At 42.9% G+C, this 26,246-nt stretch overlaps 1 protein-coding gene across 3 annotated transcripts in view; it reads left to right on the top strand.

Moving 5' to 3' along the window:
• The window catches only part of CTNNBL1 (catenin beta like 1), a 163,285-nt gene that overhangs the window by 112,904 nt on the left and 24,135 nt on the right, over positions 1 to 26,246 (top strand). For all 3 annotated transcript variants that reach the window (XM_026009709.2, XM_026009708.2, XM_072735880.1), the window contains 2 exons: positions 20,290 to 20,387; positions 22,422 to 22,502. In XM_026009709.2, coding sequence (XP_025865494.1) covers positions 20,290 to 20,387; positions 22,422 to 22,502 — 179 coding nt within the window. The remainder of the gene's footprint in view (positions 1 to 20,289; positions 20,388 to 22,421; positions 22,503 to 26,246) is intronic.

Below are 26,246 nucleotides of genomic sequence, written 5' to 3'. Positions count from 1 at the left end.
AAGTTATAACCTTTAATTACAGGGTTGGTTTTCCATGGCAGTCAGCTCCCCATCCTTAGGAGTATTCCAAAAGTCACCTAATTAACAAAACAAAAGACACCTTTATGGCTCTCTTCACTTAGGAAGTTCCTGGAGTTTTATGCCAGCAGGTGGACAAAGATCAAATGTAAATATCTTATTATAAATCACAATATCACAGTCACCTGAGGCACATTAATTACCTTCACTGATCCCAATGGAGGTTGAGAGTGAGTAGGAATGTCCCAAGTAGGCAAGAAAAGGAAGAGCTTTTAGGTCGGGGGAGAATAACATATACAAAGGTACCAGAGGATGTGTCAGTGGTGCTCTGAAAAAGGCAGGCATTCAGTGTTGTGGTCTTAGGGTTAGAGTCTAATAAGCACAATGAACAGATTACTGACCAAGGCTAGTTGGGGTGACCAAGGGGGCAGAGGACCTGCACCAGGACAGCCTTCTCCTAACCTAGCCCCAGCAGACACTCCTAGCTGCAGTATCACTGAGAAAGGAAGAGCCACAGCACGTATCATGGTCTTCCTTGGCTATGGTTTATAAATCTACTAAATTTATCTTATTTTTCTAGATCTTTTGTAGAGTCTTCTTTGTTAATCCCAATTTTGGTATCCTTAAGGCATACCTCTCTTTCTCTCTCTTTGAAGTTCATTTGATGACATTAGTTATAATCATGAATACCTCCTGAAGTTAATCTCAGTGTAATTCCTGCTGTCCACACTAACCCTCAATCCCCTTTAATTCCTTTCTCAGATGACTATAACATTTTTCTCCTCTAATGGGCTCACTATTGGAATTCTTGCCCTGCTCCAGTCTGTCTTTGCTTCTTCCAAAACCCTTGCAAAGCACAGGTGAACTGCTTGGGTACCTCCAAAACACACACCTGATCACATGACTCCACTGCTCCTTTCTTTAGGGCTTCTTCATGCAGGTCTAGGATGAAGTCTAGATTTTTTTAGCATGACATTGAAAACCTGCCCATTTAGCGTTCTGTTACTGTTCCCCCATTATCATCCCCTGTCCTCTCTCTAGCCTGAACTATTGTAGTTCCTCCATGTCTTGACCTCCATGTATTGACACTTGATGCTTTCCTTTACTTGAGACACTCCTTTACTCCCTTCTCTGTAAGACTAATTACTTATTCTTTGGAATTTTCCCCAATCCGGCTTCTTCCTTGAAGCATTCCCTGGTTTTCTTCATTTGTATTTAGACTAGTCCCTTTCTTAGGCTCTCAGTAACATCCTTTGGGGGGGGGGGGGGTCATTGGCTGGCTCTTTTCCATTCATCTGTGAGCTTTGCCCTGCTGTGGAGTATGTGGATTGGGGGGTATAGAATCCCTTTTATCTTTTATATACTTTTGAATAAAAACTCATTTGGAAGAAAAAAAATACTTTTATTATGAAAGATTTCAGGGACATCTGGCTGGCTCAGAGTTCAGAGCATAGGACTTTTGACTCAGGGTTGTGAGTTCAAGCCCCATGTTGGTCATATGGGGTCAAAGTGTCCTTAAAAAAGAAGGAGGAGGGGGAGGAGGAGGAGGCTTATATTATGAAAGATTTCAAAAACACAAGGTAGAGAAAATTATACACTGAACTTTATGTACCTATCACCCAACTTCAGTGATTAGCATTTGCCAATCTTGTTTCATTCCCTTTTTTTTTTCCTTGGAATATTTTAAGATAATACTAGATATTTTGTAATTTCACCTTATGTGTGGAATTTGTAATTTACAAAATTAATAAGTGATATGAATGAGAGTTTTGGCCTTAGGCATTTTTCTAGCTAGAATATATATACTTACATTGGGATCTGCTGATAGTTTAGTCTCATACAGTTAGATGTTAGAAGTAGCTTAGATTATGGGGATTCTCAGTCTGGGCCCTACTGATACTGTGGACTTGATACTTTTGTGGTGGGAGGCTGTCCTGTGCATTGTAGGGTGTTCAGCAGCATTCCTAGCCTCTACCCAGTAGATGCCGTAGCCCCCCTCATGTCACCAGCACACACATAAAAATTGCAGAACGTTTCAGGCAATAGAATCTTCCTTTCACCCCACCCCTCCATTGAGAACCTTTAAAATAGAGAAAGAGAAGAATTTTGTAGATTTTGAGAGCTGAGAGGACTATTCAGAAAAGACACTTGGGGAAACTGGAGTTGGAGGTCCCAGAGAGGAACAGTGAATGTCATTCTGATTATTACTATGCTTATGAATATCATGTTGGAGAATGAAATGCTTCCCTATCCCTGCGTCAATGTGTGTCCCACTCCTACCACACATAGTTTCTAGGAGCTACCTGGGTGATGTCAGAGGCCTGCTCAAGGTGTCTCACTGAGCAGGGAAGATCACATGGCTGGGCTGAGGGGTTTCCTGGAATACCACGACCAGCAAGGACCCACTGCTGATGATTTGCTGCCATGCCCAGTATCTGCCAGAGGCTGCTCATCATTCCCGTTTACCAAATATTTATAATGAAGCAGGCTAGGGAATTCTTTCCTTGGGAATGCATCTTGGGTTCCACAGTGGTAAACAAGTAGGATTTGTTTCACGGAAATTACTTTGAAGTCAATTTTTGCGAGAAACCATCTGTTAATATAAAGCAAAGGTACATTGGCAGTTCAGTTTGTAGCTTTGTTCAAAATGGGCTGTTTGTTTATTTCTCACAACTCAGTTTGCTAAGAAGTACCCTGAAAATTTGGGTGCTAGTAAATTTAGTTCACCATTAGGAAAGGCGGATTTGGAGGACAGAAAGAAAGCTGGACTTGGGGGTCAGATTAGTTTCTCACTAGCTCTGAGAACTTGGGTAAGGCTGGTGGGCCTTATTTTTCTCATCTTTAAATTGGGGAGAATAATTCACTCCAGGGTTATCATGAATATTAAGTGAGAAAGAGCATCTAAAGCACCTAGCATGGGAACTTGACTCATAATAAATGCTTTTTTCCTCTTGAGAAAGACTTTTAGGAGAAGCATGTAGACCTTTCAGGCCCTTCACTATTTGAACTGTAAAATGGTTGTACTGGGTGTGGCAGGCTACTTTGTCTATTTGCCAGTTGGTGATGATAGTCTCTTAGTAAACGAAAGCATGGAGTCATTGTTCACAAGTGCAGTGTTTCTTAGGATTAACCAGCTTCCTTTATCTTCTCCCTATTATGAGTCTCTTCCCTGTTAGAATATGATTGGATAGCATATTCGCAGAGATCACCACATGTTTCTGCAGTGGTTTTGTGTGTGCAAGATTGGAGAACAGTTTAGTTCGTTAGCCTCAAACTGGAAATGAAAGTACTGTGTTAGTGTGGCACTGAGATGCTTCTGTCCTCTCACTCTGCTGTGTTACTGGCTGATGGAAGAAGGTTAAAAAGTCAGACTTCAAGAAAATGAACATAAGGCCACCTTGGGTCTGAAAGCAGGGTTTTCTGGTTTCTGTGGAAATCAGCCAAAGCCCTGGAGTCTGGAGGAAGAGTGTGCAGAGCTCAGCAGCTGGAAGGAGGGCCTGGCTGCTAACTGTGGGAAGAATGGGAGGAGGAGCCCACGGCTGTTTGAAGAGCACTAAGGCAGGCCTGGAGAACCAGATGAAAGGAGTGAAGAGCTAGGTTTAGATCATTCCCTGAAGGCCCTGGAAACAGGCTCTTCTTTTTCTTTCTTTCTTCCTTTCTTTTTTTTTTTTTTTTTTTTCTTTTCTAAACTGATTTCTCATCTAAAGCAGGCATCCAGGAATGGCTTTCAATTTTTTTTTTTTTAATTTTTTTTTTTTAATTTTATTTATTTATGATAGGCACACAGTGAGAGAGAGAGAGGCAGAGACATAGGCAGAGGGAGAAGCAGGCTCCATGCACCGGGAGCCCGACGTGGGATTCGATCCCGGGTCTCCAGGATCGCGCCCTGGGCCAAAGGCAGGCGCCAAACCGCTGCGCCACCCAGGGATCCCAAGGAATGGCTTTCAGAGTGTGAGAACACTGCCCTTGCTTTGGGGCTGTGATGATCAGCTGTGCTTTGCCTTCGCAGGTGAATACTTGGAAAGTGGGAATTGGAATGGTGGAGAGATCGTGGAGAGGGGAGAAGGTGGGGGAATTCTGGCACCATGGCTTAGGCCCAGGTATATCCAAACCCAGGTAGTCAAGAACCTGCCTGGATTGTGCTGTGCCTTCCTTGACTTTCAGGACCATCTAAGAATACAGTAAGCTAACCATTGTAAAAGACTCTTAAAAAAAAAAAATCACACTACACATATTCAGGAGGATTGTCTCATTTTAGGATCTAAAGGGTTTGGGGTTTTTTTTTTTTTTTTTCTGTTTTTGGTTGGGTGTGGGTAGGGTGATGGTAACTATATAATGTCCTTTTCAAACCCCAAGAGAGCTTCTAGGCCACAGAATCCATTTATATTAAGTAGAATACCCCTAAAGGTGATATACTACGGAAAAATAAGCTGTAACCAGCTGCACCCCTGACATCCAGCTGTCTTCATCACTAGAAATATAAGTTTGGGAAGTCAGAAACCCTGAGTCTTGACCATCATCTCATAACAGTTCTTCAAAATACTGCCGGTTGTGGGGGGTGCTGCTAACCCAGGTATTGGTGGGAACGCAGAGAGGAAACAGGTCTTGAAACCCCAGGCATTTATTTCTGTCATTACAAGGATGAGGATTTAATTACTAATAATTAAAAAAACAAAAACATGTTAGTGCTTACAGCCAGGTTCTCTGGAATATAGTAGAAAAGTGTTTAAACCCTTTGAAAGGAGCACATGAGTGGCTCAATTGGTTAAGTGTTTGCCTTCGGCTTCCCATCGTGATCTCAGGGTCCTGGGATCCAGCCCCATGTCTGGCTCTGGACTCAGCAGGAATTTGGCTTCTCCCTCTGCCTCTCCTTCTCCCTCTGCCACTCCCCCTGCTTGTGTGCCTGCTTGCTCGTGCGCGGGTGCTCTCTCTCTCTCTCTCTCTCTCTCTGTCAAATAAACAAAATATTTAAAAATAATGATAATAAACCCTTCGAGACAAAGAGGTGAAAAAAAAAGGGGGGGAATGTACCTTCTTACTAGTAGTTACTCCTGGTTCTAGGACTTTCCCCACTGGGATGTGTGGTTAGTTCCAAAAACGAGTGAAACTGTATACTCCGCTTTCTTGGAGTAAATACCTGACCTCTAGGCACACACTGTCTCTTTGGACTTTCTAGAAAACAACTTACCAGGCTAGTTTTATCAGGTAGGAAATGCAGTTGATTACTAGTAACAGAGACTGGAAATAACAGTAACTTAAGTAAAATAGATCAAATAGAGGTTTATTTTTCTCTCACATAAAACAAGTCCAGACGTCAGGCCTGGCCTGGCAGCTTTAAGATGTCATCAGGAACCCAGGTTCCTTCTGTCATTCTGTTCTGCCATCCTTCTCAGAGGGCCAGGGATATTTGTTTGCTTATTAATGTGCCTCAAGCACACATAGATAAATGTGCCTGGCTTCTATTTTCAAAATTGCCTCATGGTCTCAATCGTGCCTGGAGTTCCAGTTACTGTGTCTATATTCCAAACAGCACGAAAGCAAAAAGGGGAGGGGGCAGGGCAGAAGGGGACATGTCCCCTCCTACAAGTTCCAAATACACGTTTGTTGTAAATCTTGACCCAAAGTGAGTCACATGGCCATACCTGGCTATAAGGGAAGCTATAGTTTGTTTTTCTGCCTTTGTTTTTTTTAAACTGGGTAAATTACCACATATATATGGGTTCTATTAGTAAGGAATCAGAGAAAATGGGTGGATAACTGGCAGGATGCTGCCAGTTGGCATAGAATATCTCTCTTCAGTAGAGTTTGTCCAAGCCTTCTCAGAGTTCCTAAAGTCCCTGGTGGCCATTCTTCATGGTGTCCACCAGAACAAGCATCATTTCCCAACCCCCACTGCTGCCACTAGAGTGATGGGGTGGCTTCACTGACAAAGCACATTGTCTGAGCCATTGAAAACTATAGGTCGGAGTAATTTTCCACCAGAGATGGTTGGGTATGCACATAGCAGGCACTTAAAGCTTCATTGACCTCTCTTTCAACCCATCTGAGATATGGGCCTTATCTGATACAGGAACACTTGACCTAGGGAGCTTCATGCTTTCAGCTCAAACCCTGAGAGGGAATGTTAGTTACCAGCTACCACATCATTCTGTTCTTGTCACTCTAAGCCCTTGGAGAATAGTTGTATAGCAGAAAGAAGTATTTTTTGAGCATATATATCCCTTTCTTGCTGCAAGGCATATTTTCCCACAGTTTCAAGGCTGTAAATTAGTTAAGCTAGCACTTAAACACTTTTTTAAATCCATAGTGGTGCTCAAACTCTGAAAGGAGGGGGAAAATCCCATGGGAAAAAAAAAATAAATCAACCAAAAGCAACACCTATCATATTGCTTTGCAGTCAGTAGGTGATTAGGCAGTGTTTGTGGAATCTCATCGCAACTGAAAAATGAGAATACTGAATTAATTTTGGCTATATTTCAGGTTAAATGGGTTTCAGTGGGCCTATTTCAATGGAAAATGCATTCAAAATTTCAAACAACAGACATATTAAAAAGTACTTTTGGAAAAATAACCTTTAGGAATCTCATCATTTATATTCCAAGTACTCATCTCTCACTTTTTTTCTTGCCCTCTTCCCAATGTATTCTTAACAAAAATTTTCAAACATACAGAAAAGTTGAAAGAATTGTACAGTAAATGCTCACATACCTACCACCTAGATTCCACAGTTAGCATTTTACTCTATTTGCTTTGGCACCTCTGTGCCATCTCTCTCATCTGTCCATTTTATTTTTTGATGCAGAAAGGAGGTTGCGGATATCAGTATGCTTCACCTTGAACGCATCAGGAGTATTAGCCTAGGAGTAGGCTAATAGACTAGAGTTCAATTTTAAAAAAATAAAATAAAAGCACATAGAGTGAAATGTACACATCTCAAGTGCACTTTGGCAGATTTGGACAAATACATACTCTGTTAAGGTCCAAATGTTCTCACTACCCAGAAAGTTCCCTCATGCCCTTCCCTAGTCAAGTCCCTGCCCTATCTCACAAAGGCATCCACTGTTCTGAGGTATTCACCATGTCTTAGGTGAACTGCATCTAGAACCTCATGTCTGTGGACTCAGGGAATGAATATTCCTTGGGGATAAAGCTTTCACTGAACATACTCTTTTTGAGATTTACCCATGTTGAGTGTATCAGTACTTTGCTCTTTTTTGTTTCTGAGTAGTATTCCATTGCATGGGCATATTTTTCCATTTTGTTGACAAGCTATCTTAGGCTATTGACCATCCTGAGTAGAGCTGCCATGAACATTGTTTTTGTGGACTGTTTTGTGTACAAGTCTTTTTTGTGGTCATGTATTTTCATTGTCTCTTGAATAATATCTAAGAGTGGAATTGCTGGGGCACTTAGTGGTTCACATCTCTTTTTGATAAGTAGAATCTTGTAATTCAATTTAGGGAAGACTTTAAAATTTTTTTTTAAAAGATTTTATTTATTTACTCATGAGAGACAGAGAGAGAGAGAGGCAGAGACACAGGCAGAGGGAGAAGCAGGCTCCATGCAGGGAGCCTGACGTGGGACTCAATCCCCCTTCTCCAGGATCACACCCTGGGCTGAAGGCAGGCGCTAAACCTCTGAGCCACCCTGGCTGCCCAAGACCTTACTTACATATCATCCAGGCCATTTCTCTCCTTTACAGACAAGGATACTGAGACCCAGAGAGTAGATGGACAAGAGACCTATTCAGAGCCAAATAAGAGATTTTTTTCAAAGTTTGGACTAGAAATCCCTGTCTCTTAATGCTTTTCTGGTGTTCTTTATGTCATACTTTCGTTCTTCCCATGAGAAGGGGGCAAGGAAACTGGGCTTCTTTCTGAAAGATCATTAACTATTCCGGTTTTTGCTCAGGGAGAAGTAACTGTTAGATATACCCAAATGCAGTATATTGTGTTTGTTTCCTAAGTTTCTGTAATAATCTGCATCTGGTCCTGCTTCTCCTCCAGTGTAATTTTAGTAAATCTTCCAGAAAGATCATTCTGGAACACAAATCTGATCATACTGCTTATTCTCCATCATGCGATCTGTAGGTGTTATGGGATAAAGTCCTGCCTCTTTAATTGAGTGTGCAAGGTTTTTGTTTGCTTCTGTGGCTTCCTCTTATACCCCATCACCCACCCACTGCAGCCTTTCCTACCTTGTATTCATACCTCCATGCCTTTTAGCCTCTTGTGCTTTGTCTAGAATGATGTTCCTCCTTTGTCTCTGATAAATTCCTCGTTCTTCAGAGGAGACTGAAAATTCCCTGATTCATCCACACCCTCTCAAGGAATCAGTTATTCCCTTTTTTATGCATATGTATCTCTGACAGCTGACTCTTAAGCCATGGTGTTCTCTTCGGATGTCACATTCAGTATTAGTTGAATCTGCTAACGCAAGACAAGATGCTGAAGGTATAGAGATGAATAAGATACGGGCTCTACTTTTGAGGAGTTTGCCATCTATTGTGGAGATTCATACAGCAGAGTGGTTTCAGTATGACATCGTTAGGACTTGTGTGGCCAGCAGTATAGGAGTGCTCACCTCCCTACAGCCTTCCAGGCATCAAGTGTTTTGAAAATTTCATTTGATGACTCTGCCTTATGACTTTATCTACAATACTAGTGAGATTGAATGCTTTTTAAATACACTTATGGGTTATTTTTAACTCATGAGGAAGATAATCAAGTTTTATTATAGTGGAACTAATTAGGTCATTTCCTGGCTGTGAAACCCTGGGAGGCAAGCTTCCTTTCCTGGCTGAGTCTTTAGTTTCTTATCTATAAAATGGGGAGAATAATAAACATGTTTGAAAGGATTGTTGTGAGAATTAAATGAAGTAATACATGCAGAGTACATAGAGGCAGGCACATAGTAGGTTTATAATAAATAGTCCCTCTTTAAGTCCCTAATCACTAGCCCAGTGCCTACCACATATTCAGGATGTTTATGAAGAATAGGAATATATGCATTTTGTATATGTGTTTAAAGGGCTATATATAGATGCTAACACAGATCCATCTGTCTTGAGAAGAGTGATTTGACTTGCATCAATATTCAATTGGAGTGGCTGAGCACATACGCGTGACTCTTCTCGGGTTACCACATCCCCTGCTTAGCAGATGTCCATTATAATGGAATGTAAAAAAAGGAAAAAAATACTAATAAAGGCAGAGGAGTGTAATGTTATGGCTTGATTTGACAGGGCCTCCTGCTACTTCAGCTGCTAGTGCTGGGCATGAAGCAGATTCATCTGTATTCCAGCACACCACTGCTGAAGTCAAGATCGGTTTAATTAGGGTATTTTAAACATCCTGTTTGCATCTAGAATCTTACCAGAACGTAAGATATCTGTCCATCCGGGGGAGTTCAGGGGCAGGTGGGCAGCAAGGACAGGGAGTAAGACAGAGATGGTTTTAATTTTAGAAATGAGAGAATACTTCTGTATGATCTCCTTAAGACAAAAGAGCTAATGGCCTTAGATGTTCCATGGAAACAAAGGCAGCCCTACACATGGCCTTGAATTTTAAAGTGGCCCTGCAAGATCTTGCCAAGGCATGAGGCTGATGGTTGAAGTACAGGGACCATTTCCATCCTAAGAATAGAGCTGTGCCTGACCCATATCTTTCTTAACCATTTGGGCTGCTGGAAGACAGTTGTAGGCTCTGAAGCTGGGTGGGTGTCAGAGGGGCCCTGAATTAATTGTCCAAACAGCCAGGCTGGGCCAGTATTTAAGTGCCAGGCCATCAGGACACTGATCAGGGTACACTTTCCATAGTCCAGCATTTGTGTTTATCCATGATGTACCCTCCTCCCCCACCTTTCCAGCCTCATCACCTTTCATCCTCCCCTTCCCTTCACTACTCGGATCTTCTCCCGGTTCTTTGTTCATACCCCATGCATTCCGGCTGAATTCCTTTGGTTCATGCTTGTCCATCTGCTTGGAGTTCCCTTGTTCCCATTGCCCTTCCCTGTTCAAGGCTCTTCATGCTTTGTTCTCTTCTCCCAGGCTCAGGTCACGTGGCATCTTGCCACCAGTCTTCCCAGACTAAGAGAGTATTTGCCCTCTCAGTTTCTGCCTCTTTCTCATTTCTCATTCACTACTACTTCCTGTTGAGTAATTTTAGACATGATGGACTACAAGTACCTGGAGGGCCGATTCAGTGTCTGGATGTCTTTGTCCACAAACACTGTATCTTATACATTGTAGGGTTCTACTTTATGAATGAATGAATGAATGAATGAATGAATGAATGAATGAATGAATGAATCTGTGTCCGTCCCTGTGTTTAAGACCCCTGGAGGCTGCCTCCTGGGGTGCAGTTCAGCTTACTAGTGCCTCTCCATTCCTTTTGGTGGCCTTATGGAAACAAAACCTCAAGAGGTGCAAGCAGGACACCTCTGACACCTAGAGGCCCTTATCTGGTACAGAAAGATAGGGAAGTGGTTTGGGGATTGTCACTGTGCTCCCCATCATCTTCTTGCCCTTGTTCCCCATCTCCCACCACAGTCCCTACCTTGGGAGACCTGTTAATGCACTATAGTCCATTTATCCCTGATTAAGAGTACATCTAGATCTGTACTGCCAAGAACTAAATGTGCCCATAGAACCCCAAGTCCTGGCCTCTGTCTCTCTACCAACTTTACCACAGAGACCTTGAAGCTATGAGCTCATAGCCGTTCACTTGCCAGTGTAATGCACCCAGCTCTGCATCACTCCTAGGGGTCTCTGAGAAAGATGTTTTCCTTTTGTCTCAATCTGTATAGCCACCCCTACCTATTCCTTCCTTTCTCCTACCTTGTCCCCAACTGAAAGAGAGACCCTTCACACACGTGCTGTGCTTAGTCCCTGTGTGCTGGGTTATTGTGTACTCAGTTGAAGCTGTGTAGTTCTTAGCCTTGCTTATAGGATTATGAGTTCCCTTAGGGTGGACTATTTTCTTTTCTCTCTGTAGCCCCAGCACTTGCTGTGTTGCCGGGCACATAGTAGGTACTCAGCAGTTTAAGTAAAGGATAGCTGGTGTATGCACCACTTCATACCCTGTAATTAATTGTCCTGTGGTTACAAGATTCATAAAAGAGAAGATATTTTTCATTTCCTCTACAGATCACGTGCTGTGTTTTCAGTTCTACAGCAAGATCAAAAGGCAAATGATTACCATGGCCGAGTACATTTATTTTTATTAAAAGTTAGGACCATCTCTGCTTCGATATGCTGTGTCCTTCAGCTTACTAGTAAAGAGCCACTGCCCACCTCAGGGCTGTCTGCAGGTCTCCTAGACCTTGTATTATTTGACTTTATTATAGGCAGTCACACATAAGCACTTTATTTTAATTTATTGTAGGATTAAAGAGTCTGAGTGAAGTTGGCCTTGCTCCATTTTAAGGTTAGAACAAATCTCAAGTTACAGAAAATAACCCTACCATCTGAGGAAGTCAGGCCACATAAGTTCCTATTTTTCTCGGCATTGGTTAGTGAGGATGGCACAGGCAGCCGAAACACATTCAGTGTCAGGCATACGATCAGGATCAGTAAGGAAGGGGCTAGGTGTTGTCCTACCACAGGAGCATGGGTAAAAGACTCACTTGTGATGTTCCTCTTTAGTACAGCAGATCTCAAATGAATGTCTATTGGGTACCTACTGTGGACTCGTCTTATTTGGTACAATGGATTTAATAGATGGAAGGGACAGCTCCATTTTACACACAGTAAAACTGAGGCTTAATTAAATAATATGCCCATGGTTTAGTAAGATTCACATCTAAGTCTGTCTGACCCTAAAATTCCACATAAAGTTAATTAATTAATTGTTGGTCTTTCTGGCAATACCTGGGTGGCTCAGTCAGTCAAGTGTCTGCCTTTGGCTCAGGTCGCTCAGGTTGTGACGGCTTCCTGCTGGGGGGAGAGTCTGCTTCTCCTTCTCCTTCAGCCTCCCTCCATCCCCTGCAGCTTGTGCTCTCTCTTGCTCTCTCTCTCTCTCTCATAAATAAATAAATAAGTAAATAAAAATTTTGTTGAGAAAATCTGTCGGCCTTTCTAACTCCTAAGTTAGAATTCTTGGTGTACCCAAGTGTCTTTTTTTTTTTTTTTATAGATTTTATTTATTTATTTATGAGAGACACACAGAGAGAGGCAGAGACATAGGCAGAGGGAGAGGCAGGCTCCCTACAGGGAGTCTGATGTGGGACTCGATCCCAGGACCCCGGGGTCACAACCTGAACCAAAGGCAGACACTCAACCACTGAGCCACCCAAGCACCCCTACCCATGTGTCTTTCTCAGTGGTGGGCCACTAGTAGGCCTGCTTGTTAATGGGCTTATCTATGGATAAATAGCTTTCCTCACAGAGAGAGGAAATCCTGCTGGGATTTTGACCACCATTTTTTAAGAATGAGGATGGGAAACAGTCCATCTCATTCTTTACAAAAGCAGCACACCCTGTAAGACACACTAGTTGGAGTGACTGCCACAGCCTAGTTTGTGCCATTCTAGAAACACTTCTGATCTGGGTATAGTAGATCATAAGCCCATAACCAAGGAGCCACCGCCAAGAGATGGGAACACTCTGAAATTCCATGGAAATGTCACATTTGTGTATATGTTTTGCAAGGGATAGCATGCATAAGGATTCATCAGATTCTCAAAAGTTTCTGTCATGGTTTTTAAAAAAGATAAATTGCAGATCTAGATTCCGGTGGCCCACAACGGTACTTTTGACCTGAAGCAAATCACATCCCTTATCAGGGCTATTGTTTCTATACTCAAAATTCCAGAGGAGTTGAACCAAAGATTTCTAATTCTCCTTCCAGCTCTGAAAATAACAGAGCTCTGACTGACTCCAGAGATTCAAAGTTTTAGTTCCCTTGCAGATACCCAGGGCTCTAACCCATTGCTTATCACCCTTGAGAAGCCCTTAAAGAGATTTGAGCTAGGGAAGAGGGGCCAGAACCACTCCTCTAGGCAGTTTCACTAATTAGTATCTGAGGCTGCCAGTTGTCTGACTGCTGAGCCTGGCACTGGGCAGGCAGGGTCTCACACTGGCAGTGTTTTGAGACTGGCTCCATAATACTCCATCAAGATCCCAACCTCCCTACCTAGTGACTTGAAAATGTAGATTTGTTCGACCTTACCCTCTTGGAAGCTTTGTGAATTCCTTGTGTGTGTTTTGTTCTCCCTGGGTCCTGCCTCAGAGGTTATTCTCTGCAGTGGGAGTCACCACATCCACCCCATCTGCGTTGACAGCTCCATAGCCATCCTTCGCCTCCATTTTATCCTGTCGAAATGACAGAGCCACTGAGCAGTGCTGGCCCGCAGATAAACCTGTTATCTCCCCTGCTCTCTGTGCCGGCAGCTCTCCTCATCTTCTTGGTGCATGAAAAATTGACACCACCGTGGGCTGAAATCTGTTCCTAGGGAGGCTACATTTATTAGTGGCTAATGAAACTCTGTGTGTGTGTGTGTGTGTGTGTGTGTGTGTGTGTGTGTGTGTGTGTAAAACTTGGGGTGGCTGAAGTGTTTTCCTGTCTGTCAGGCACCAGTGACCTACACCCAGCCACAGTACCCAGAGAGAGAAAGAAGGTACTTAGGCAGCTTCAGGGCTCTTGAAATTGACAACTTGTTCTTTACTTAAAATCCCAAATAGGTAAATGCCATTTGTTCTTAATGTATACCACTGCAATTGATCAAGGTATCTCCTGCTCCAGGCTGGGATGAGCTGTAGAAATGCATGCTAATATGATCCAGTGCCAAAAAAGATGATTATTCTGTATATTACATTTTCCTCTTTGAAAATTACAGTTCCTGGGACACCTTGGTGGCTCAGCGGTTGAGCGTCTGCCTTTGGCTCAGGATGTGATCCCAATTTCCGGGATCGAGTCCCGTATCAGCCTCCTTGCATAGAGCCTACTTCTCCTCCTTCTGCCTGTGTCTCTGCCTCTCTTTCCGTGTCTCTCATGAATAAGTAAATAAAATCTGAAAGAAAGAAAGAAAGAAAGAAAGAAAGAAAGAAAGAAAGAAAGAAAGAAAAGAAGAAAAGAAAAGAAAAGAAAAGAAAAGAAAGGAAAGAAAGGAAAGAAAGAAAGAAAGAAAGAAAGAAAGGGAAGGGAAGGGAAGGGAAGGGAAGGGAAGGGAAGGGAAGGGGAAGGGAGGAAGGAAGGAAGGAAAGAAAGAGAGAGAGAGAGAGAGAGAGAAAGAAAGAAAAGAAAGAAAGAAAGAAAGAAAGAAAGAAAGAAAGAAAAAGAAAATTACAGTTCCTGATACCCTCACTATTACATTGACACCCTACCCTCCCATCTTGTTCAGGGATAGAGAGAATGTTCTCTTACAGCTGTTTCTGCTCCATCTTAATCAGCAAGCTTAAAAGGGAAATTTTATAAGTTCTGGTTCAGTATTTGCAGAATGCCTAAAACCCAAAGTCTTCTTTATTTGGACTCTGGTAGAAATCACTTCTGGAAAGAATAATTCAGTAAAAGAAGAGGAGTTGCTATTCACATCTTATTCCATATGGTCTTTTACTTCATTTTCTCTCATTAAAACTGTTAAAATTTTTCTAAATCCACATTTACATAGTGCCACTCTTTTGGACACAATGAGCCCCACATGAAGCACATTATTCAGGCTTTGAATGGTTTAGTTTCTGGTATCTTTTATCTTTCTTCTTTAAAAGCTTTGGTGATTATCTTTTATATCTAGAAAGCGTATAACAACATAGTAGGAAAGCTTACTGTTTAGAGTCAGGCATCTTGGGTTCTAAGCTCCCACTGCTGGCTGAAGGATGTGACCCTTAAGTAAGTTAATTAACCTCTCTGAACCTTGGATTCTACATTTATAAAAGAGAGATGAGAATGGTACCTTTCTCTTAGCTTAGTAGTAAGGATTCAATGAGAAAATTATATATAGACTCAAATAAGCCTACTGTCATAGATACACAATTGGTAACAGTTATTATTGTACCCTACTTACTTTCAACTAGGAATTCAAAGCTGCTTATAGTGAAACAGTATGGTGATACTAAACCTTAGCTTTGAAAACGAATTTGTCAAAACACAAATGTCAAACTGAGGAAAATATTTGCAACATATATGACAGAAGGATAATATTCTTAATTTACAGAGAGCTCATAGAAATCAAATTGGCAGTAAGGCCAGGCAGCTCACTCAGAAAGCAATACAAGTGGTCAGTAAACATCAGAAAAGCCGCTTAACCTTGTTCATACTAAGAACAAAAACATGCTAATCAGAAGAAGATCCACTTTTCACCAGCTGGCTGTCATAATTTTTAAGTTGGATAGTATCCAATCTGAGTGAAGATAGGAGAAAACAGATATTCTTTATAATTGTATATAAATTATATATATTGTATAATTGTATATAAATAAATATATTTATATTGTATATAATTTATTTTTATTGTATTTATATTGTATATAATTTATTTATATTGTATATAAATACATAATTTATATATAATTATATATACAATTATACAGAATAATATATATAATATTCTGATTCCATTCTATGTGTGTGTGAGACACTGAGAGTGGACATAGAATTGATACAACCTTTTTGTTCAGATAATTTGTCAGTGTCTTTCAGTGTATTCTATATGAATACCTTTTGACTCACCCAATTCTGCTAGTAATTCGCCATAAGAATACAAATGCAGAAGTGTATTCATGCGAGAAAAAAAGCACACATGCCACAATTTGTGTATATGGATGTTTATTGCAGCATTATTTCTTTTCTTTTTTTTTTTTTTTTAAGATTTTATTCATTTATTCATGAGAGAGAGAGAGAGAGAGAGAGAGAGGCAGAGACATAGGCAGAGGGAGAAGCCGGCTCCAGGCAAGGAGCCTGACATGGGACTCGATCCCAGGACTCCAGGATCATGCCCTGGGCCAAAGGCAGGCATCAAATCGCTGAGCCACCCAGGGATCCCCAACAGCATTATTTCTAATAGCAAAACCAAAACAAACAACCAAAACCTGGAAACCACCTAAAATACTCATGATGGAGTGGGGCACTAGTTAAATTATGATAAAAAGATCAGTGAAATTCTAGATAGCCATTAGAAAAAGAAGTATGTACTTATGGGGAAAAATATATATAAATATTTTTAATATTAAATGTAAAAAATATATATTTAGATATATTTTTTCCCCTGTCCTCTGAGAATGTACCCCAAAAGATACCTTGTAGGGTTTTTTTTTTTCCCCCTGGGAGAGAAGAAAAGGTAATGAAAGGAATATAGGAAAAGACAAATATTAGATGCTTAATAAATATTTGTTAAGTGAATTTTATACCTTTGTGTAGGTATAGTCTGGATTTACCATGTGTATCCATTACTGTTATTTTTTTTAAGATTTTATTTACATATTTGAGAGAGAGAAAAAGAGTGAGTACATACAATGCAAAGCTGGGAAATGCAGAGGAAGAGGGAGAAACAGACTCCCCCACTGAGCAGGGAGCCTGATGCAGGACTCCATCCCAGGACCCTGGGATCATGACCTGAGCCAAAGGCAGATGCTTAACCAACTGAACCACTCAGGCACCCCCATTACTTTTTATTTCAAAATCCATTGGTGGATCATGGAGGAAATCACTAATAAGGCGTTAAAAGAAATTGCATCTTATAGTTGAGCTTTCTCATAGCCGAAGCAAAGAGGGAACCCTGATAAGCACAAAAAATTCATCAAGAAAGAGAAACAGGGGATCCCTGGGTGGCTCAGTGGTTTAGCGCCTGCCTTTGGCCCAGGGCTTGATCCTGGAGTCCTGGGACCGAGTCCACATTAGGCTCCCTGCATGGAGCCTGCTTCTCCCTCTGCCTGTGTCTCTGCCTCTCTTCTCTCTCTCTCTCTCTCTTTCTCTCTCTCTCTCTCTCAATCTCTGTCTCTCATGAATAAATAAATAAAATCTTTGAAAAAAAAAAAAAAAGAAGAAGAAGAAGAAGAAAGAGAAACCTTGGGACGCCTGGGTGGCTCAGTGGTTGAGTGCATGCCTTCGGCCCAGGGCGTGATCCTGGAGTCCCAGGATGGAGTCCCACGCCAGGCTCCCTACAGGGAGGGAGCTTGCTTCTCTTTCTGCCTGTGTCTCTGCCTCTCTCATGAATGAATAAATAAAATCTTAAAAAAAAAAAAAAAAAAAAAGAAAAGAAAGAGAAGAGAAGAGAAAACATTTTCCTGATCTTCGTATCTAAAAGGACTTTAGTGCCAAGGGTTGGTCTAAACTCAGATTTCATCTTGTGTTTCCCCAGCTTAAAATTCATGGATGGATCCTTGCCATTTTTCTGCATGATCTAGCCTTGCCACCTCCTCCATGTGGATATGACACTCTATCCAAGCTGGCCTTTGATGTATTGTTCCTTGGCCTGCAATGCTCTCTCCTCTTCTCTACCTAGTTGTCAGCCATAGGTGTTGTTTTGGGGCTTTTCGAAAATTTTCTGTTGTTTGTTACCTCTAGTGGGAATCCTTTAGGTGAGATATTCCTTTCTCTGTGCTCCCCAAGTCCCCTCTGCCTCCCTTGAGGATGGGACTTGTCACACTGCCCTGTAATTGTTGTTTTGTTTCCCCACTAAATAAGGGGCTCAGGGATAATGTGTTGTTTGTTTGGAGGCCCTGAGCACCAAGTGCTTGTCAAGCACAAAAATGGTCGGTGAATGATTGGGTATTCTGAAGTTTGAGTTCTGCCTCTTTCACCAGTTAGACCAGTCACTTGGCTCTTCCCCCTGTCTATTCAATGAGAGATTTGGCTCAGATAATCTATGAGAACTCTCGCTAATTTCTTTTTCTTCTGTGGTTGTCCTATATACAGGTGGAGATTGTTGCCAGTTGTTATTGCTGAGTTATTTCAAATTTTCAGAACTGAGCTGTTAGAATTCACTGCATTGATTATGGCCTGTCCCACACTGCTCACCGGCTGAAGAGATCAGAGCCTAAGATTGTAGAACTGATTATGTCCCCTACTCTGACTTTGTCTCTTCTCCTTGGCATGCACAGAGGTCAGAGGGCTTTCCCTGACATGTGCCTCCAAAAACAGCCTTTGCTTGTTCTACTTTCTTACCCTGAGTGGAGCTGTTGGGTTCACTATCCTTACCCTGGGTTCCGTGACATTTTTTGCTTTCCTGTGAAGACAGATCCTGTTCTGTCCACTCTCCGACTTTCTGCTCTCACCCCATCTTACTCCCTGTTCTCTACCCCCTTCACTTTGTTCAAGATGTTGATTGTACCACCTCAGTCTCAACTTCACACAGATTATTGGGGTGAACCTGGAGCATTGTTTTGGGACCAGAGATGGATATACCAACAAAAAAAAGCAGGCTGAAATTCCTGCCTTTGAGTAGCTGATATTTTAATTGAAGGGAGATCATGAACTAACTAAACAAATAAATAAATAAAACAATGTTTTAGAAGGTAATCATGCTGAAGAGAAAAATAAAGCCAAGATTTGGAACTAGGCAATGTCAGGGTGGGTTTTTCTCTTTTAATGGGGCAAGGAAGAGCCTCATAGAGAAAATGATAGCTGAGTAAAACTGAGCGTGAAGATGGAGCCATGCAGGTACGCTGATGAAGAGTATCTTAGGTGGCAAAAACAAGTACAGAGGCCCCAGACCATGAGCTTGCCTGATGTTAGAAACAGCATTTAGTCTGAGTGAGTCAGGGAGCCCACAGAATATTTTAAACAGAGAAATGATGGGATCTGACTTTGGGTTCTAATGTAAAGGATCATTCTGACTGCTCTTGGAGATTAGACCAGAGAGGGCAAGGGCAGAAACAGAGACCCACTAGTAGGCTGTTGAATATTTCAAGCAAGAGATTATGGTGGTGTGGACCTGAGTAGCTGCAGTGAAGGCAGCAGGAAGAAGAAGTGGGATTCTGGACATAATTTGAAGGTAAAGCTGACAAGGTTTCCTGTGGGACATATGAAAAAGGACAGAATAAGAGACATCTCCTTTTTCAGCCTGAGGAACTAGAGAACCTGATGGTCATTAACCAGGTGGAAAAGACTGGGGAAGGGGTTTGAGGAGGAAGATGAGGAGCTAGATTTGGGATACGTTCAGTTTAAACGACCTATTGACAACCACGTGGAGAGAGCAGGTAGAAAGGTGAACACTTGAGTCTTTGCTCAAAGAACAGGACTGGCCCATAGACCCAAGTTTCGGAACCGTCAGCATGTAGATGGTTTTTATAGTTGTGGGACTAGCTTCTGGCTTCCCAGAAAGGTGAGTGTAGATAGACGGGAGGGTGCCAGGCTACTGCCAGCAGTGGGGGACTAGGGACATGAAGAGGCAGGGAATGCGTCTGACACAGTGAGAGAGAAACACCTGTCTGCTATGGTGGTGCATGCTTACCAGTGGCTTTAATTAATGGGTGACTTTCTGAGAACTCAAGGGAGGTTTGACATGTGAAGATGTTCGTCAGTCACTTTTCAAATAGAATATTTGTTGCCCACACTGTGGGCATTATTTCAAAATAAACTTCACTCTGCCATTTCTCCATGACTAGACTTTCACCGCTTCCTTTTCAAGGTCATTATTCTTGATTTTTAAAAATTCTTTTTAAAGAAAAGAATCTCTTCACAGCTAAAGCCTATAACATACCCTTCAATTACCCTCTTCTTCCCAAGGTAGAAAAATAGTAGTTCATAATAGAAGCCTGGGGGTTATTTGAACTCAAAAAGCATTGTTACCATTTTGAAGTACTTACTGGCCAGCTGCTTTCGAACTTGAAGGAGTTTTAGCTGTACCAGAATGGAAGTGATAACCCTGGCACCCTATCGTGTCTCTTACTTAATTCTGGGATTTTTACCTGGGGAAATGATGAGGTGATTTGAGAATATGATTGAAGACCCCTTGTTTGTTCATTATGTACTCATCTCAGAGCTGACATTCATGCTCTGTTCACAGGTTATTTCTATAAATGGGACATTAGTTTAAGGTTCTGTTGTGGACAATAAAAATCAGTTAATTCCAGGCAGACTAGAAGTTTTTAGTTTTGATTCACTCACTCAAGTTGTCCTTGAGGATATCACCCCTTTTGAATACGTTTCTTGTGCAGCATGTGAAGATCAGTTCAGGTTTCGAATGACACAATTTAAGTTCTTGTCTTATTAATCAATAGCAGCAGTCAGGGAAGGCCTACTTATTCCTCTTCCAATAGAACCAGACCAGGCTTGAAGAGAGGTAATAATTACCGCTCTGATCACAGCATGTTCCCTTTTCTCCTTCCCAACCCAGAGCATGTCTGTTCGATCCTGGCCTCCCTCCTGCGGAACCTGAGAGGGCAGCAGCGAACCCGGCTTCTGAATAAATTCACTGAAAATGACAGTGAGAAGGTGGGTGTGCGTGCTGTGCGGTAAGGCTGGAGCTGGGGGCGGGGGGCAGGGGTTGCTCTTTATGCTGCAATCCAGGAGGTGCTGAGCTGAGCACCCCTGCCCTAAAATATCTGCCGGCATGGCTTTGGGTCTCAGGTTTTTCTGGTGATCCTGCCTCTCTTCTCCACATACATCCTTCTGGGAGAAGTAGCACCTAGGGTGGCAGCAACTAGTATCTTAGGGAGATTTTTAGACCCAATGAGAGTGGGATGAACTTGGATTTGGGTCGGAGGTTGCACAGCATGGCAAAGTGATCAGGAACTGTAGGCTTTGGATTCAGATAGCTGAATTTGAACCTGGTTTTGCTCTTTTCAACATGTGTGCCACATTGAGCCTCGTTTTCCCTGTCTTTGAAATGGACACATTAATTCCCATATCGAAGAGTCAAGGAGGGGGAGACTAAATGAGGCCTTCCTAGGTGGCAGCGATGGAAGATACTGGTGTGAAGCTAAGATTCTGTGAACTTGTCCTCAGTGGCCCAGGGGATAGGGAATGATCACGTGAATGAGATTAGATGCATCGTTCACATTGTGATTTAGCAGGCCAAACCATAAGAGTTTTAACAGTAACAAGAGCCACCATGTATTTAATAATTCCTGTGGATTGATAGACTCAGCAGATTCCTTTCATTGTTGCATGTATTCTCCCAGCACCGTGGGGTTTACCTTCTGTATGGCTTTTGTCCACATTTGCAGATGAGGAAACTGAAGCTTGGAGACATTATGTCACTTGTCCATGATCACAGTCTACCATAGTCATACCAATCTCATGAGTTAGCTCATTCTAGATGAATAAAATCAAGGACCAAAGCCCCTTTTATGACTTACCATAATTTCTTTCCTTCCCATGTCCAAGGTAAGACTGAAAGCTCATCATCCTATGGAGAGAGGTTTATGACTATCTCTCTGAGCTTGCGTCAGAGCTTTTTTCCAGCCTCACTAAGCAGCATAGCACAGGGAAGAGGCTGTCATGAGGTTAGGCACAGAGCACCTTAGCAGTTGTGTCACCCTGCTGACATTTAACATCTGTGCTTCAGTTTCATCTTTAAAATTAAGGTCACTATCTTTCCTGCCTACATTCTCAGATTTTTTATTAAGGTATAAGGAAATAATAGACATGAAAATACTCCATAAACTGAAATATGTAAGATCTTGGGGTCATCATTGTTATCCAGAGAGGGTTTGGGCACAGTCCTCCTGGACTCTCAAGCCGTGTTGAAGCACCATCTGCTGTTAACCACTATAAGCTCTTGAGTAAATACCAGGGTTGCCAAGAGCCGTGATGGTGCCAACCTAGTAAAGAGATAGTTTAGAAGTCTAGGCTGGTTTCACAGTATTTGTTCAGTCTTTGGAAGTCTTAGGGAAAATGAAACTTTTTCAAACCCACCAAATGTTCCTCAGGCCATGTTTGAAGTATGACTTTTGCTAACTTGAAAACTGATTTTTAAGTTATTGGTGAGCAGAAGTCAGGGCCTTTTTTCAAGTTGCTGAAAGAGTTTTTTTCCTGTACTCTCTTCTGACTCGAAAGCAACTAAAGAGATTTTACTCAGACCTTTTTAAAAAAAGATCAGCTCTGGGGTAGGATCTGAACATGAAAGGTTTCAGTTCGAAAAAAAATTTCTATAAAGTTCTAAGTGAATACCAAGTATGTAACTTCAAGCTCCTTCTCTTTGCAAGAAGGGACTTGAATTTTTATTTATTTATTTGCTTTTAACAACTCAAAATCACAGGAGCCCTAGAAGGGCTGGGAATGCAGCGTCCTTTGGGAAATGGCCCATGTTCACACCACACCCAACCCAGGTGTTGGCTTGTTCTGCCCCAGCTCTTCAACCTATTCCTGCCGTGTTCCTTAAGCAGAGCTCATCCCTGATGTTAGAAGTGGGAGAGTGGTTCTCCTCTTGTAAAGAGTGACAGTGAGATGAATGGGAGCCCCACTGTTCTCTTGCCTTGGTATTCTTTTTCCTTCTCACTCATGTCTGAAATATCTCTCTTTCAGGTTGACAGACTGATGGAGTTGCATTTTAAGTATCTGGACGCAATGCAGGTGGCGGACAAGAAGATTGAAGGGGAAAAACATGTACGTATCCCTGCCTATCTTCTGCTGGCTATTGACTTGCGTTCCATTTGGGTCCCTTTGTACCTTCTCTGTGCCCACAGGACAGGCAAGGGTACAGGTGTCGTCTACCCTCCCATGCCACCTAACCTGTTGTTAGAGCAGAGCAGGTAACAGTCTGCCAGTGGTTATACCTGCTCTTCTAATAGCAGTGCAAGTTATTAAAGAGGGATGTGTTGGGTTGATCCCTGTCTGGCCCCGGGGGTTTGGGGGACAGCACCAGTACCCCTGACATGAGCTGCTCTCAGAAAATCTGGCCAAGTGCAGTGCTGTGACTTGGTACCACGTTGGCAGAGATAGCAGAGTCCATATTGGTTCACACTCCTGCTGGCTTCTGCAGCCATAAGGGAAGCATCGAGGGAAGGGTGATCACAGGGCATGAGGACTGGAAGTAATGTTCGAGGTCTCTCATTGATGGATGTAAAACTGGAGACCCAGAGAAAGGCTTAGATGCACTGCAGCAAAGCCTGCATGTCAGGTTTCAGAGGACTACCCGAACTGCTTCTGCTCGTGGCTGCTGAGGGAGATGAAACCTGTCAGGTTTTTTTCTCGAGGAGCTGTGCTTGTGGTGCTGGTGTCCTGCCTTCTGTACTTTCCACCTGCTTCCATTTTGTTCTCTGCCATCTCTGGCCTCTACCCTTCTCACTTATCACCTTCATCAGGACAAGCATTCATGTTGTTTAATGTCCAGTCTGTATTCTCATCCCCATAAGACCTTCCTCAGTCTTAGGTCACATTGCTGAAGGATCCTTTCCTTGCTTTTTTTCAAAGTTGATAATAGACTTCATTTTCTTTGTGATCTTTATCGACTATATCACTCCATTCTTTTTTCGTTCTTGCCTTAAAGATGCACTGGAGGCTTTTGACCCTCATCAGTGGGAGAGCCGGTTCCAGCACCTGCTTGCATCTGGCTCTGTCAGAGCAGTGAAGCTATGGGGTGGGGCCATGTGCACAGGGAGCGACACTAGCATCTGCCCTCAGGCCAGGCGAGAGCCCAGAGCCTGGGAAGAGAGAGTGACCCTGGGGTCTGTGTCTTGCTTCTCTTCACCCCTTCGTATCCACCCCTCCCCTTTCATAAGCTATACCTTCATTTATGAATGCTGGTGGACAGGTAGCTGTGGTTACTGTTCTCGTTATTTCCCTCCACCTAGTAAGTCCTCTGATGTTTGTTGATTGATTGAATTGACTGACTGGGACATTCTTCATTTATACAGTGATACTCCTACCAGATGAAAGACAGAGACTCGGGCAGCCCCAATGGCTCAGCGGTTTAGCGCCGCCTTCAGCCCAGGGCGTGATCCTGGAGACCTGGGATTGAGTCCCATGTCGGGCTACCTGCATAGAGCCTGCTTCTCCCTCTGCCTGTGTCTCTGCCTCTCTCTCTATCTCTTTCTCTGTGTGTCCTTCATGAATAAATAAGTAAATAAATCTTTAAAAAAAAAAAAAAAGAAAAGAAAGGCAGAGACTCTGCATTCTGAGGCTGGACTTCAGATGCTAGCATGTGGCAAACACATTTCTTTAGTTCTACTCTCCCGCCCCCTTTATTTTATTCTTTGACAGGGTTTCCTTTTCCATCTTTTCTTCCCTTTACAGTAACTTATGTGTGCTGGACACTTAGTGCCTATTTAAGTCCCAGAGTAATGTCTTCTTTCTCTCTTCATCTGAATGATAATTAGAAAGAAATTGAAATTTCCTGAGACTTTTGTAGGGAACTGGCCACAAGACAGAACTCCAGCTCTGACAGAGGACCTGTGTTGCCTGCTGGAGATTTTCAGGGGTAGGAAGAGCACTTGGAGTTGAGGGAACCTAATAATTTTAAGCAGGTACCATCTCTTGGTCACTGTGTGGCCATGGCTTGTCACCAGGCTTCATGTAGCCAGTTTCTTAGCTATAACATGGTTTCAGCAAAGGTGATCTCTCAGGTGATCCCTTCAACTTAATGTTGTCTCTCAGGTTCAAGTGCACATCCTTTGGTAACCCTGCCAGCTTTAGCAGCGGGGTGGATTAAAGTGCAGTGAGGGGTTGATCAGAGGAACAGCAACCTCCAAGAAAAGGTTGGGTGAGTGGGGAGTCACAGATCCCTGGATTTGGATTCCAGCTCTGCCATGTCCTAGCTCTGAGACCTTGGACAAATGAGCTGATCTCTTAACTTTGTCTCATATGTAAAATGGAAATAACACTTCCTTTTTGGGGTTGTTATAAAGACAAAGTGTAAAGCATACTGCTGCTGCTGCTTGGTGCTCCTAGCTTCCTTTGTCATTCTTCTACAGCTTTTAAGCTAGCCAGGCAGCCCTTCTCCTGAGGGTATCCTCCTCGCCATCTGTCCCAGAAGGAGTCCCCCTAACAGACCAGAGTGTTGGCACCATCATAGACTTCATTTGAGGGGAAGCTGGAGTAGACGTTTTTCTGATGGAGACCAAGTAAGCTGTTGGGCGTGAGGGAGCAGCTTGCATGTGGCTGTTAGGAAACTTGGCCCGCTTCCCACAAGATTATCTATTATCAGCACTGAAGAGGGTGTGAAATTGATTAGCACTGACGGAGAGTAATGGCCACAGCTACTCTCCCCCAGCCTTCACAGAGCTGCTGTGTGCCCTGGGCACCAGGGCTCCTGCCATTCCCCGACAAACATCTGTCTCCTTGATGCCAAGGCCATTTTGCTGGGCACTGGCAAACATTCCAAGGCCATTAGTGCTCAGCAGCCTCAGTGTTGCTCAGAGAGACAGGGCAGGGTGGGGGGTGAGGGATGCATTTATGAGCCGTGCTCTCTGCCAGCACTTGGGCTCCGTCCTGGCAGATGCAGCCGCCTGGCAGGTGTAAAGTGACTCAGAACAAAACGACCTCTTTTTCACCTCTCCTTCATGCACTCTTCTCTCTTAAGTCATAAACAATTTGTGCCTCACCCCACCTCATCTCCATTAAACTTGGATGTCCTACACCCATTGGGAACTCAGCAAATATTTGTTGACTCGATTGAAGGCTTATTTCTCAGGCTTTTGATGACATTGACTGTCAGATCAGTAATGAATAAATATCTCCCACACTTCCACACTTCACCAAGCCTGCAACAGAAAACACCCTAGATAACAGGGTCAGATACTGACCCAGGTAATGGGGGGTCAGGTATTGACAGTTTTAGTGTTTCAGAGCCCCTATCTTCCCCGCACACTTCAGACTTCCATGGGTACAATGCAAATGGCCCCGGTTCACAATTGACCAAGATTCACTGGAGAGAATCCAGTCATTTGGCAAATGTTTCTCAGGCGCCTGCTCTATGCGAGGCACTGGGCCAGCCACTGGCAGGGGGTGAGAGTTGGAAGTGCCTGTGGAAGAAGGGGCCCAGGAGCTGCTGACAAGGGCTAGAGGCAACCAGGAAGCAGGGAGCAGTTGACTGTGCCCGGGGCACCCTCAGCAGTTTCTTACATGAGGCAAGGTTCAAGCCACACGTTAAAAGTTAGAATTGCATCAGGCATTTCTAACTGAAGAGGAGCAGGAGCAAAGGAGGAGCGAGTGGGAAGTTAAAACCCCAGGAGCAGAGGGTGAGAAGGGGAACATGGGCTTTAGAGCCTGGCTTCTTTCTGCTGACTATGACAGCTTAACTTATCTTATTTTCTTTTTTAGTGTACTTTGGGGAATCACAAAAGGAGGGATTTGGTGAAATAACACCTGAAGGCTGTTTCACAGGGCTTGGCACATAGCTCATGGCTGGAG

This window comes from Vulpes vulpes, chromosome 14 (assembly GCF_048418805.1).
Source record: "Vulpes vulpes isolate BD-2025 chromosome 14, VulVul3, whole genome shotgun sequence".
In the NCBI taxonomy this organism is placed as follows: domain Eukaryota; kingdom Metazoa; phylum Chordata; class Mammalia; order Carnivora; family Canidae; genus Vulpes; species Vulpes vulpes.
Note: the sequence above shows the minus strand (reverse complement) of the source record. Positions and strands in the feature narration are given on the sequence as shown.